The sequence below is a fragment of the Poromitra crassiceps genome (genome assembly GCF_964638095.1).
Source record: "Poromitra crassiceps genome assembly, chromosome: 9".
NCBI lineage: Eukaryota > Metazoa > Chordata > Actinopteri > Beryciformes > Melamphaidae > Poromitra > Poromitra crassiceps.
The window spans coordinates 10,362,771-10,377,552 of record NC_139630.1 but is presented as its reverse complement, the minus strand read 5'-3'; the positions used below and the strand labels follow the sequence as shown (position 1 = coordinate 10,377,552).

Below are 14,782 nucleotides of genomic sequence, written 5' to 3'. Positions count from 1 at the left end.
AAAACCTCAAAGTGACCATCAGTCGCTCCCCTGGAGAGATGCAGTCCCTGTAATTTGTATTTTCACGGCTTATTAGTGGTGTAACCTTTTCCAACAGCCTTGTGTACTGCTCTGGTGCAAATCGAGAGAAGTTGACAAAACCAGATCTGTCTTCATTTTCCAGCTCACGGCAAAGATGATACGCTCCCTTGTGTTGTCTTCTCAATAACCAAAGCCGACTCCATAGTTTCCTCTGTTTTCTGTGTGTTTGAAGACGTTTTGCCAATTTGAAACACAGTATTCCAACGAGTGTCTCTAAATGACCGTATATTATGTCCTCTTCACTCTCCATTCTTGGTCAAATGTTTTAGCGTCGTTAAATGTGTCTTGTTGTCCGCATCAGCAGTGTAGGTCTTCTTCTGCTTTGTAAAAGCAGTTTCGGTCGAAGTAAACACGGAAGTTATTTGGTCAGCTTCTTCTTCTTTGGTGTTTTACGGCAGTTGGCATAGTTATTGTTGCATTACCGCCACCATTTGGCTGAAATTAGAACAACTGTTGTGCTGAATATGTTCGTTCGGTGTGCCATGCTTTCAAACAAACACGAACATCTGCCAACATTCACAGAACTGTCTGTTGGTGTTTGTTCGTGTTTGTTTGTGTTTGTTTGAGAATGTTTGATTGGTGTGCCATGGCCTTTAGAGCAACAGGTCTAAAATCCTCATTCCCATCAGGACAAGATACTTTAGGTACTGGAATGATCAGTGATTTTTTCCACAGGGCAGGAACAGTGTGACTGTCTACAGACTGTTGGAAGATCGGACACCAGGCAGCTGTAAGCTCTGCTGAGCATGTTTTTAGCACGAAAGCTGACAAGCCGTCAGGCCCTGTGGATTTCTTGTTACAAACCTTACTGAAAATGCTCTGTACCTGTTGTGGGTCAATGAACAGACGATCAGAAGTGTTACACAAGGGAAATAAAACTGAATTAAAATCAATATTTTAATCCACTGCCGTCTGCTTAGACGAGTCCGAGTCGAATCTAAGAAATAAGTCATTCAACTCGTTCGCTCTGTCCAAATCATTCAAAGTGACAATGTGCTTTCGGTTAGGATTCCTATTTGTTATACTTTTCATACAATTCCACAACCTTTTTGTATTCATGGTGCTGACACTCTCTTCCAGAGCAGCCCGGTGTCTCCCTCTGGCCTTCCTCGGCATCACATTCAGTTCCTTTTGAGCTGTGGCCACACCCACCCTATCACTATTTTTAAAAGCATTTTTCTTTTTGTTGATGCATGCTTTTACATCCTTTGTGATGTAAGACTTGTTATTGGCGAAGTGGAGAATTTTCTTTTTTGGAACAACGTTATCAACACAAAAGTTGATGTAGTCAGTGATTGTCTGCCTGTCTGTCTGTCTGTCTGTCTGCCTGCCTGCCTGCCTGCCTGCCTGCCTGCCTGTCTGTCTGTCTGTCTGTCTGTCTGTCTGTCTGTCTAACCTTGCTCCTACATCAGCTCTGCTTTGTCCATCCTGTGTTTCTATCAGGATCCAGCAGGACAGAGCAGACTCCTCTGTCCAAAGCTGTGTGTCCATGGGGAGTGACCGCTCTATGGATCATCCTTTTGTCTTCAAACATGGACACCACTCTACTGATAAAAGGTACAAACTTAAAACTGGTGAAAACAGATGTTTGTTGTCATCTGACTCAAAGTAGCTTTGTACCACATGGTTTCTTCAGAGTCCATTTTGTTATGTACAGTATGTCTAAAAAGTATTTGTCTAATCTACCTGGGGGGGGGGGGGGGTTATTGCACTAGTATGTCTAATCTGCCTTGGGGGGTTTGTTGCACTAGTATGTCTAATCTGCCTTGGGGGGTTTATTGCATTAGTATGTCTAATCTACCTTGGGGGGTGTATTGCACTAGTATGTCTAATCTGCCTTGGGGGGTGTATTGCACTAGTATGTCTAATCTGCCTTGGGGGGTTTATTGCACTAGTATGTCTAATCTGCCTTGGGGGGTTTGTTGCACTAGTATGTCTAATCTGCCTTGGGGGGTTTATTGCACTAGTCTGTCTAATCTACCTTGGGGGGTTTATTGCACTCAGGATCCAGAAGAAGAGACCCGACTCTCCTCAACCCAGCTGTGTGTCTCTGAAGAGCGACCGCTCAAAGGATGGATCGCTTAATTTTAAAGATGGACACCATTCTTCTGAAGAGAAGTAAGTTGTTCCAGTGTTACAATGTTACTGTCTCATGTTTTAACTATGACTCATGCAGAGAAGGTCTGCTGAGCATGAATGTTCTTTTTCAGCATGACTCTTCTTCACACACTGAGAGCTGTCCAGTATAACCAGTCTGTTACTGTGTCACACTGAGAGCTGTCCAGTATAACCAGTCTGTTACTGTGACACACTGAGAGCTGTCCAGTATAACCAGTCTGTTACTGTGACACACTGAGAGCTGTCCAGTATAACCAGTCTGTTACTGTGACACACTGAGAGCTGTCCAGTATTACCAGTCTGTTACTGTGACACACTGAGAGCTGTCCAGTATAACCAGTCTGTTACTGTGTCACACTGAGAGCTGTCCAGTATAACCAGTCTGTTACTGTGACACACTGAGAGCTGTCCAGTATAACCAGTCTGTTACTGTGACACACTGAGAGCTGTCCAGTATAACCAGTCTGTTACTGTGTCACACTGAGAGCTGTCCAGTATAACCAGTCTGTTACTGTGACACACTGAGAGCTGTCCAGTATAACCAGTCTGTTACTGTGTCACACTGAGAGCTGTCCAGTATAACCAGTCTGTTACTGTGACACACTGAGATCTGTCCAGTATAACCAGTCTGTTACTGTGGCACACTGAGAGCTGTCCAGTATAACCAGTCTGTTACTGTGTCACACTGAGAGCTGTCCAGTATAACCAGTCTGTTACTGTAACACACTGAGAGCTGTCCAGTATAACCAGTCTGTAACCGGGTCAGTGTTATTTACTGGTCTGTTACTGTGACATACTGTCTGTCTGTCTGTCTGTCTGTCTGTCTGTCTGTCTAACCTTCTTCCTACATCAGCTCTGCTTTGTCCATCCTGTGTTTCTATCAGGATCCAGCAGGACAGAGCAGACTCCTCTGTCCAAAGCTGTGTGTCCATGGGGAGTGACCGCTCTATGGAGCATCCTTTTGTCTTCAAACATGGACACCACTCTACTGATAAAAGGTACAAACTTAAAACTGGTGAAAACAGATGTGTTTGTTGTCATCTGACTCAAAGTAGCTTGGTACCACATGGTTTCTTCAGAGTCATTTTGTTATGTACAGTATGTCTAAAAAGTATTTGAATACATGACGTACTTACCTGTCAAACGATGGGAGGAGCACCTGAAGGCAGCAGGAATCTCTGTAAAGTGACCACAGCTTCATGAGTTGGTAAATCTAGGAGATAATGAGGTGAATATTGGACTTTTAGACCCACAAGGCATCTCGCGCGCTCGATTCCTAGGCTTGCCCTCTGCATGGCCTCGCCCATCCTGCAGCTCGCCGAGCTGGCCCTGCAGCTCGCATACGCAGCTCGGCTGCTGCACGGCTGATGCACGGCCTTACCTGCCCTATTGGCGCGCGTGCAATTGTAACAGCCTCGGAGCCACTGGCTAGTAAAAAGCTAACTAGCTTAGCAAACTTAAACGAAACAGTCTGAAAATGAAATGAAAACTCTCCACACTAAGGAGGCTGACTCAACAGGTTCGCTAGCAGCTTACAGCACTCTGTATTGTACGATAGTGTCATTATAAGATAGAGAAAAATTTAATATAAAAACAAAAATGAGAGAGCAGGTGAGAAGCGTGACCTACCGGGAACCAGCATAGGTGCAATGTCTCCCTCGCTCTCTCCCTCTCTCCCTCAGTCTCTCCCCCCCTCTCTCCCTCTCCTCTCTCTCCCTCAGTCCCTGTCCCTCTCCTCCTCTTCCTCAGTCTATCTCCCTCTCCTCTCTCTCCCTCAGTCTCTCTCCCCCTCTCCTCTCTCTCCCTCAGACTCTCTTGTGAGCCTCAGAATGATGACATCATCACTGATGACATAATCACTGATGATATGACATCATCACTGAACTATAGCCTCAGCCTTATATATGGCAATCAGCCTTAGGGAAACTAGGGCAATTAATCTGGCCTAATTAAAAAATCCAGCTCCAACAGGTCACCCGCACGGGTGCTCTTTACACCCCCTGAATGAGGTCTTCAATCCCTGAGATCTCAATCCCTGAATCTTAATCTCGCACATTACTTGTGCTCGATTCCTAGGCTCGCGGTGCCGCGTCTATGTGCCGACAGGCCGCAATGCCGATAGCCCACAAGCAGAACCAGCTGAGCGAGGCGGCATACAGCGTGTCGGTGGACCGGCTGGAGCTAAGCTCTCCCAGCCCCCACGTCTAATCCTAACCTCCCCCCACGCCTAAACCTATAACCTCCCCCAGACCCTAACCCTAAGCTCTCCCACCCCCCACGCATAAACCTAAGGTCAGCATTGCGGGTGGTCAGCATAGCGGGTGGACACCAGGCTCGCAAAAGGAGGAAGTTTCTTCCAACTGTTTTTAGAACTATGAAGAAGTTCCTCCAGTCCGTCAAGTCAAGTCAAGTCAAATTTATTTATATAGCACCTTTCATACACAAAGGCAATTCAAGGTGCTTTACAAAAAAATATAATTGAAAAAACAAGCAGCAAAGCAATGCATATATAAAAAACACAGCCGACAGTTTTAGTTAGAATATATACTCAAATTAACAAACATGAAACATTATTTCTGTTTTAAATAAGTTACAAGTGTGTGTAGGTGAGCTCTGAGTATACTTTTAAAACATGCCTTTCCTTTGATGGAACAAATATTACTTGGCAGACAGTTCCAAGACACTATAGTCCTGTTCTATTATGACAGCTTTTTTCATCTAGTTGGATTTTGGTCAGAGTAAAGTCATCTGTCCTGCACTCGCCCCTCTGAGTGTATGAATATTTGAACTGTAAATTATGTTGTTGAAAAGAAATGGAGTCTGAGTTTGAATAACTCTGAAAATATTGAATGAACTGAAGTGTAAAGAGCACCCCTGAGGCCTACATCAGCTCTGCTTTGTCCATCCTGTGTTTCTATCAGGATCCAGCAGGACAGAGCAGACTCCTCTGTCCAAAGCTGTGTGTCCATCGGGAGTGACCGGTCTATGGATCGTCCTTCAAACATCTTCAAACGTCTTCAAACATTCTTCAAACCTGGACACCACTCTACTGATAAAAGGTAAAAACTTAAAACTGGTGAAAACAGATGTGTTTGTTGTCATCTGACTCAAAGTATCTTTGTACCACATGGTTTCTTCAGAGTCATTTTGTTATGTACAGTATGTCTAAAAAGTATTTGAATACATAACGTACTTACCTGTCAAACGATGGGAGGAGCACCTGAATGCAGCAGGAATCTCTGTAAAGTGACCACAGCTTCATGAGTTGGTCAATTTAGGAGACAATGAGGTGAATATTGGACTTTTAAACCCACAAGGCATCTCGTGCGCTCGATTCCTAGGCTTGCCCTCTGCGTGGCCTCGCCCATCCTGCAGCTCGCCGAGCTGGCCCTGCAGCTCGCATACGCAGCTCGGCTGCTGCACGGCCTTGCCTGCCCTATTGGCGCGTGCGCAATTGTAACAGCCTCTATTCTGCGTTGTGTATTTGGTTGGCTGAATGACACACACCGTGTGCTGGATGATCAGTACGGTTTTACTTCACAGGAGAAACAAAAACAAGGTGTCACACAACGCTCCAAACATCTCTCTCCACATTCTGGAACCAGCATAAGTGCAACTGCCTTATACAGTATACAAATGTATAATGTACAATATAAAATGGTATATAAAAATAAATAATAAACAAAATAAAGTGTTATACAATATACAAAATACATTCACTGCAATTGACTAATTACATACAATTTCCACCCACAACAACCCAATTCTCTTTTTTGTGTGCAAAATATAAACAATTTAAAATAAACACATGGAACAAACATACCTTCACAGGAGAAACAAAAACAAGATTTCACACATCGCTCCACACATCTCTCTCCACATATCTCTACAAAAAGGAATAACAGAAACACACATAAACGTACTATACACATTACACCACATGACCCATATAAATATAACGTGACTCCGACCGGCACACGCCGCGTACTGACTGCGGCCGGGGCTAACGTTAGCAGAAGCACAGAGCCACTGGCTAGCAAAAAGCTAACTAGCTTAGCAAACTTAAACGAAACAGTCTGAAAATGAAAGGAAAACTCTCCACACTAAGGAGGCTGACTCAACAGGTTCGCTAGCAGCTTACAGCACTCTGTATAGTACGATAGTGTCATTATATTATATTCAACAGGGCTGAATCATTGACAGTGGTGGTGTAGTTAGGGATTGTTTGTTGTTGGTCATGATTGACGGTCAGCATCAACAGGGCTGAATCATTGACAGTGGTGGTGTAGTCAGGAATGTCATACCGAACCGACCTGGATAGCTAGGCTTAGATAGTGAGGTAATATGCAGTTGTGCGGTGGTAGCATGGAGGGGGGTGTTTCCAGGACGCTGGATTACACCGTTAAGCCTTCTTGAGGTGTCGTGGGCCTAACTTAACGAAACGTCGGTGAAGGAAGGTGCCCACTTGAAAACCCCAATGACATGCTTCATACTGCTGTTGGCTAGGGTAGGTAACTGGTGATTTGTGTCTACTTAATTAGTTTGTTAGCCTGTTAGCTTGTTTTATTCTGGATTGGACTTCTAAATGTGTTTTTCCTCAGATTTTGGCACAAGGGATAGTAACATCTTGTCCTGTGTATTAATTAATACTAAAGCTAGCTTAGGCTAGTGACTGTTGTGAATAGTGCAGCTGACAACTAGGGAAAGACCTAGTGACAGCATGGAAAGACAGCTGACAGGAGGGATTAGACCCCATCGGGGCTGCAATGGGTTAGCTGCTCATTGTGGCAGTAGCCAAGGCCAATAGGCCATTGGTTACACCCAAACTTAGTTGCTACGAAACAGAATTATGAAAAAACACCCCTAGAGTCTGCGAGAGCGGGGGCGGAAGATGACTCACCTATGGTTGACACGGTTATTGACTCTGGAACGGACTTGACTATGAGTAGGGAAAACATGTCAGTGGAAGCCACTAGTTCAGATGTAGATGGAAAGAAGCGTCAGGTTTGCTTGTGTGGCTGGCAGAAGGTAACAACTTTGAGGGGCCTTAGAATCCATCAAGGCAGGAAGAGGTGCTTGGTAGAGGGAACACAGGGACCCCGCATTGATAATTATTTCTTAAGAAGTTTATCAAGTCAGTCGGGTGAAGTCCAGCGACAGGAAGTAACCCACAGCTCGCAGGACATCAGCACCCCTGATGTTGAGGCAGGTCCTAGCACCGAGGAAAGCAGAGAGGCCAGCCAGCCAAAAAGGGAGAAGATTAGCGGTCAGAAGCCTAGAGTTAAGTGGCCAGGTGCAGCGGAAAGTAGGAAGTGGGAAGATATCAATAGTGATTTGGTTAGGATGTTAGAGAAGCTTAAAGGAACTGCTGAGAGTAAGTTGGAGAAAATGGGAGATTGTATTTATGATTATGGTAAGGAAAGGTTTGGCGTATTTGAGAAAAGGAAGAAACTAGAGGGTGAGGTAGTTAAATCTAGGCGCCAACAAGAGATAGATAGACTTATCCAGGAGAAGACAGCTTAAGAGGCAGTGGAGGAAAGCTACAGAGGTTGAGAAGGAAGGCATTGATTGCTTGCAGTCAGATGTGAGGGAGCGGTTGGCAGTTTTAAGAAGAGCAGAGAGCATTAGGAAAAATAGGAAAAAGAAAGAGAGAGCTAGAATAGCATTCTATAAGGATCCATTTAGATTTGTGAAGTCATTGTTTAGTAAGGAAAAGAATGGTAGCCTTATGGTACCTAAGCAGAAGCTTGAGGAATATTTGGAGGAGGTTCACAAAGATAGGGAAAGGTTTAGAGAGATGACAGTCCCAGCTGATATTCCACCTATCGGTGAAATAGAGAGCCAGTGTGATGATAGCCCACCAAGCTGGAAAGAAGTTCAAGAAGTAGTGAGACGTGCAAGGGCCTCTTCAGCCCCGGGTCCTAATGGAGTCCCCTACCGGCTGTATAAGAGTGCGCCAGATGTGTTGCAGTTTCTATGGAAGCTGATGAAGGTAGTCTGGAAGAAGCAGGTTATTCCTAAGGCGTGGCGTAGAGCAGGGAGAATCTTCATTCCTAAAGAAAGGGACTCGTTAGAGATAAGTCAGTTTAGACCTATCAGTCTACTTAATGTTGAAGGGAAGGTTTTCTTTAGTGTTGTGGCACAGAGGCTGTCTAGTTATCTAGAAAAGAATTAATTAATACACAGGACAAGATGTTACTATCCCTTGTGCCAAAATCCGAGGAAAAACACATTTAGAAGCCCAATCCAGAATAAAACAAGCTAACAGGCTAACAAACTAATAAACAAGACACAAATCACCAGTTACCTACCCTAGCCAACAGCAGTATGAAGCATGTCATTGGGGTTTTCAAGTGGGCACCTTCCTTCACCGACGTTTCGTTAAGTTAGGCCCACGACACCTCAAGAAGGCTTAACGGTGTAATCCAGCGTCCTGGAAACACCCCCCTCCATGCTACCACCGCACAACTGCATATTACCTCACTATCTAAGCCTAGCTATCCAGGTCGATTCGGTATGACATTCCTGACTACACCACCACTGTCAATGATTCAGCCCTGTTGATGCGGACCGTTAATCATGACCACCAACAAACAATCCCTAACTACACCACCACTGTCAATGATTCAGCCCTGTTGATGCGGACCGTTAATCATGACCAACAAACAATCCCTAACTACACCACCACCGTCAATGATTCAGCCCTGTTGATGCGGACCGTTAATCATGACCAACAACAAACAATCCCTAACTACACCACCACTGTCAATGATTCAGCCCTGTTGATGCGGACCGTTAATCATGACCAACAACAAACAATCAATCTGACCTTAGCGAGCTCCCCAGCTAGCATGTTTCCTCCTTATCCACAGCCATTCACTTGCTCGTTCTGCTGCCTGAGACATGTTGCTAACCGCAAGCTTCAGGCTCCGTCCCCGAATGCCCAACTCAGTTAGTAAGGCAATAACGGACTTTGCCACAAAACCACGGCAGCCCACCTCTACAGGCCGCACTCGAGCCCTCCAACCTCGCTGCTCTGCCTCTGCTGCCATTTCAGCATACCTAGCTTTCTTGCGCTCATAAGCCTCCTCAACTCGATCTTCCCACGGGACTGTGAGTTCGATAAAATAAACTCTCTTCTCTACCTCAGACCACAGTAACAAGTCCGGACGTAGCCGGGTGCTAACTATATATGCTGGGATGACTAGCTGTTCATTCAAGTCAACCCTCATTTCCCAGGCTCCACCTACACTTAGCTGCCCTAACTTGTGCCTGACCTTAATTGGTCTAATCTTTTCTCCCTCACGTACAAATTTGATCTGTCTATTCTCTTTGCTAGCAACTAGAGAATTTACTTCTAGCCGCTTTTCCTCAACTGCAGCTGCCAAACATTTCAACACCTGGTTGTGACGCCAGGTGTATCGCCCCTGGGAGAGACTGACCTTACACCCTGACAGTATATGCCTCAATGTACATACACTAGAACACAACGGGCAGGCACCATCCTCGCCCAACCACTGATTTAAGTTCTGGGGAGATGGCAGCACATCATAAGTAGCCCCTAGAATAAATCTAATTCTGCTGGCCTCCATGCTCCACAACTCTCTCCACTTCAACTTTCTCTTCTCTACACTCTCCCAGTTCACCCACTGTCCTTGCTTTGCCTGCGACACTGCCTTAGTACATCTTACTGCCTCCTCTTGCCTATGTACTTCTTCAACTACCATCTTCCTCTTTTCTATTACTGATGCCTTGTTCCACACAGGTTTCCCTATGCACAACCCTAAGCCTCCACGCCCATGCTGCACCTGACCTATGATATCCCTGTGTCTAAGAGCTGACTGTGCTTGCTGTACTGCCTCCTTTGGGTTCCACTTCCTCCCTGTTTTAACTGTGGGCGCTACACTCCTAACCACTGGATCCTTTGACTGAGTCAGAGTCATTTCCAGTCTAACCTTAGCACACTTGAACTCCTCTGTCAGGCTAGATAATGGCAATTCCAATATGCCTTTCCCATATAAGGCTACACTGCTTAGGCAGCGTGGGACTCCGAGCCATTTTCTAATGAATGAGTTAATCATCCTTTCTAGCTTTTCTACCTTTGAAAGGGGAACCTCATACACTGTCAGTGGCCACATCAACCGAGGCAACAATCCAAACTGCAAACACCACAACTTTAACTTTCCTGGGAGCCCTGACTTGTCTATACTTGAAATACCTTGAATCATTTCCTGCCTCACCTCCTCAAACTGTCCCTTATCACTGAGACTTGCATCATACCATCTTCCCAAACTCTTGACTGGTTTCTCTAACACTGTAGGCACCACCTCATCATTTATAACAAACTTCTTACCTACTACCCTCCCTTTAATGATTGAAATACTCCTGGACCTACTTGGCTTCACTTTCATTCTAGCCCACTGCAGATTACTATTTAACTTATCCAACAATCTGCTAGTACATGGAGCGGTTGACGTCATAGTCGTCATGTCATCCATGTATGCCCTAATTGGAGGGAGCCGCAGCCCTCCCTGCAGCCTTTCTCCACCCACTACCCATTTTGAAGCCCTAATAATGATCTCCATTGCCATGGTAAAAGCTAATGGGGAAATTGTACACCCTGCCATAATGCCTATCTCCAGCTGCTGCCAAGCTGTAGTGTACTCTGCTGTGGTAAAGCAGAGTTGAATATCTAAGAAGTAGGCTTTAACTAAGCTCTTTATACTACCTGGCACTCTAAAGAAATCAAAGGCCTCCCATAACAGACTATGCGGCACTGACCCGAAAGCATTAGCCAGGTCCAAGAATACTACATGCAGGTCTCTCTTTTCACGCCTAGCTGACTGGATTTGGTGCCAGATCATGCTGGTGTGCTCTAAGCACCCGGAGAAGCCGGGAATTCCAGCCTTTTGCACCGAAGTATCTATTAGCCTATTCTTTTCTAGATAACTAGACAGCCTCTGTGCCACAACACTAAAGAAAACCTTCCCTTCAACATTAAGTAGACTGATAGGTCTAAACTGACTTATCTCTAACGAGTCCCTTTCTTTAGGAATGAAGATTCCCCCTGCTCTACGCCATGCCTTAGAAATAACCTGCTTCTTCCAGACTACCTTCATCAGCTTCCATAGAAACTGCAACACATCTGGAGCACTCTTATACAGCCGGTAGGGGACTCCATTAGGACCCGGGGCTGAAGAGGCCCTTGCACGTCTCACTACTTCTTGAACTTCTTTCCACCTTGGTGGGCTATCATCACACTGGCTCTCTATTTCACCAATAGGTGGAATATCAGCTGGGACTGTCATCTCTCTAAACCTTTCCCTATCTTTGTGAACCTCCTCCAAATATTCCTCAAGCTTCTGCTTAGGTACCATAAGGCTACCATTCTTTTCCTTACTAAACAATGACTTCACAAATCTAAATGGATCCTTATAGAATGCTATTCTAGCTCGCTCTTTCTTTTTCCTATTTTTCCTAATGCTCTCTGCTCTTCTTAAAACTGCCAACCGATCCCTCACATCTGACTGCAAGCAATCAATGCCTTCCTTCTCAACCTCTGTAGCTTTCCTCCACTGCCTCTTAAGCTGTCTTCTCTCCTGGATAAGTCTATCTATCTCTTGTTGGCGCCTAGATTTAACTACCTCACCCTCTAGTTTCTTCCTTTTCTCAAAGACGCCAAACCTTTCCTTACCATAATCATAAATACAATCTCCCATTTTCTCCAACTTACTCTCAGCAGTTCCTTTAAGCTTCTCTAACATCCTAACCAAATCACTATTGATATCTTCCCACTTCCTACTTTCCGCTGCACCTGGCCACTTAACTCTAGGCTTCTGACCGCTAATCTTCTCCCTTTTTGGCTGGCTGGCCTCTCTGCTTTCCTCGGTGCTAGGACCTGCCTCAACATCAGGGGTGCTGATGTCCTGCGAGCTGTGGGTTACTTCCTGTCGCTGGACTTCACCCGACTGACTTGATAAACTTCTTAAGAAATAATTATCAATGCGGGGTCCCTGTGTTCCCTCTACCAAGCACCTCTTCCTGCCTTGATGGATTCTAAGGCCCCTCAAAGTTGTTACCTTCTGCCAGCCACACAAGCAAACCTGACGCTTCTTTCCATCTACATCTGAACTAGTGGCTTCCACTGACATGTTTTCCCTACTCATAGTCAAGTCCGTTCCAGAGTCAATAACCGTGTCAACCATAGGTGAGTCATCTTCCGCCCCCGCTCTCGCAGACTCTAGGGGTGTTTTTTCATAATTCTGTTTCGTAGCAAGTTTGGGTGTAACCAATGGCCTATTGGCCTTGGCTACTGCCACAATGAGCAGCTAACCCATTGCAGCCCCGGTGGGGTCTAATCCCTCCTGTCAGCTGTCTTTCCATGCTGTCACTAGGTCTTTCCCTAGTTGTCAGCTGCACTATTCACAACAGTCATAGATACTTCGGTGAAAAAGGCTGGAATTCCTGGCTTCTCCGGGTGCTTAGAGCACACCAGCATGATCTGGCACCAAATCCAGTCAGCTAGGCGTGAGAAGAGAGACCTGCATGTAGTATTCTTGGACCTGGCTAATGCTTTCGGGTCAGTGCCGCATAGTCTGTTATGGGAGGCCTTTGATTTCTTTAGAGTGCCAGGTAGTATAAAGAGCTTAGTTAAAGCCTACTTCTTAGATATTCAACTCTGCTTTACCACAGCAGATTACACTACAGCTTGGCAGCAGCTGGAGATAGGCATTATGGCAGGGTGTACAATTTCCCCATTAGCTTTTACCATGGCAATGGAGATCATTATTAGGGCTTCAAAATGGGTAGTGGGTGGAGAAAGGCTGCAGGGAGGGCTGCGGCTCCCTCCAATTAGGGCATACATGGATGACATGACGACTATGACGTCAACCGCTCCATGTACTAGCAGATTGTTGGATAAGTTAAATAGTAATCTGCAGTGGGCTAGAATGAAAGTGAAGCCAAGTAAGTCCAGGAGTATTTCAATCATTAAAGGGAGGGTAGTAGGTAAGAAGTTTGTCATAAATGATGAGGTGGTGCCTACAGTGTTAGAGAAACCAGTCAAGAGTTTGGGAAGATGGTATGATGCAAGTCTCAGTGATAAGGGACAGTTTGAGGAGGTGAGGCAGGAAATGATTCAAGGTATTTCAAGTATAGACAAGTCAGGGCTCCCAGGAAAGTTAAAGTTGTGGTGTTTGCAGTTTGGATTGTTGCCTCGGTTGATGTGGCCACTGACAGTGTATGAGGTTCCCCTTTCAAAGGTAGAAAAGCTAGAAAGGATGATTAACTCATTCATTAGAAAATGGCTCGGAGTCCCACGCTGCCTAAGCAGTGTAGCCTTATATGGGAAAGGCATATTGGAATTGCCATTATCTAGCCTGACAGAGGAGTTCAAGTGTGCTAAGGTTAGACTGGAAATTACTCTGACTCAGTCAAAGGATCCAGTGGTTAGGAGTGTAGCGCCCACAGTTAAAACAGGGAGGAAGTGGAACCCAAAGGAGGCAGTACAGCAAGCACAGTCAGCTCTTAGACACAGGGATATCATAGGTCAGGTGCAGCATGGGCGTGGAGGCTTAGGGTTGTGCATAGGGAAACCTGTGTGGAACAAGGCATCAGTAATAGAAAAGAGGAAGATGGTAGTTGAAGAAGTACATAGGCAAGAGGACGCAGTAAGATGTACTAAGGCAGTGTCGCAGGCAAAGCAAGGACAGTGGGTGAACTGGGAGAGTGTAGAGAAGAGAAAGTTGAAGTGGAGAGAGTTGTGGAGCATGGAGGCCAGCAGAATTAGATTTATTCTAGGGGCTACTTATGATGTGCTGCCATCTCCCCAGAACTTGAATCAGTGGTTGGGCGAGGATGGTGCCTGCCCGTTGTGTTCTAGTGTATGTACACTGAGGCATATACTGTCAGGGTGTAAGGTCAGTCTCTCCCAGGGGCGATACACCTGGCGTCACAACCAGGTGTTGAAATGTTTGGCAGCTGCAGTTGAGGAAAAGCGCCTAGAAGTAAATTCTCTAGTTGCTAGCAAAGAGACTAGACAGATCAAATTTGTACGTGAGGGAGAAAAGATTAGACCAATTAAGGTCAGGCACAAGTTAGGGCAGCTAAGTGTAGGTGGAGCCTGGGAAATGAGGGTTGACTTGAATGAACAGCTAGTCATCCCAGCATATATAGTTAGCACCCGGCTACGTCCGGACTTGTTACTGTGGTCTGAGGTAGAGAAGAGAGTTTATTTTATCGAACTCACAGTCCCGTGGGAAGATCGAGTTGAGGAGGCTTATGAGCGCAAGAAAGCTAGGTATGCTGAAATGGCAGCAGAGGCAGAGCAGCGAGGTTGGAGGGCTTGAGTGCGGCCTGTAGAGGTGGGCTGCCGTGGTTTTGTGTCAAGGTCCGTTATTGCCTTACTAACTGAGTTGGGCATTCGGGGACGGAGCCTGAAACTTGCGGTTAGCAACATGTCTCAGGCAGCAGAACGAGCAAGTGAATGGCTGTGGATAAGGAGGAAACATGCTAGCTGGGGAGCTCGCTAAGGTCAGATTGATTGTTTGTTGTTGGTCATGATTAACGGTCCGCATCAACAGGG

General features: G+C 45.6%; 1 protein-coding gene across 1 annotated transcript in view; it reads left to right on the top strand.

Moving 5' to 3' along the window:
- Positions 1–2,150: 2,150 nt before the first annotated feature.
- LOC310782161 (NLR family CARD domain-containing protein 3-like) overlaps positions 2,151–14,782 on the top strand; it is a gene marked incomplete at its 3' end in the record, with an annotated part of 80,320 nt that continues 67,688 nt past the window's right edge. Inside the window, exons 1-2 of the mRNA XM_083642851.1 lie at positions 2,151–2,199; positions 5,121–5,258. Coding sequence (XP_083498977.1) covers positions 5,185–5,258 — 74 coding nt within the window. The 5' untranslated portion in view covers positions 2,151–2,199; positions 5,121–5,184. The remainder of the gene's footprint in view (positions 2,200–5,120; positions 5,259–14,782) is intronic.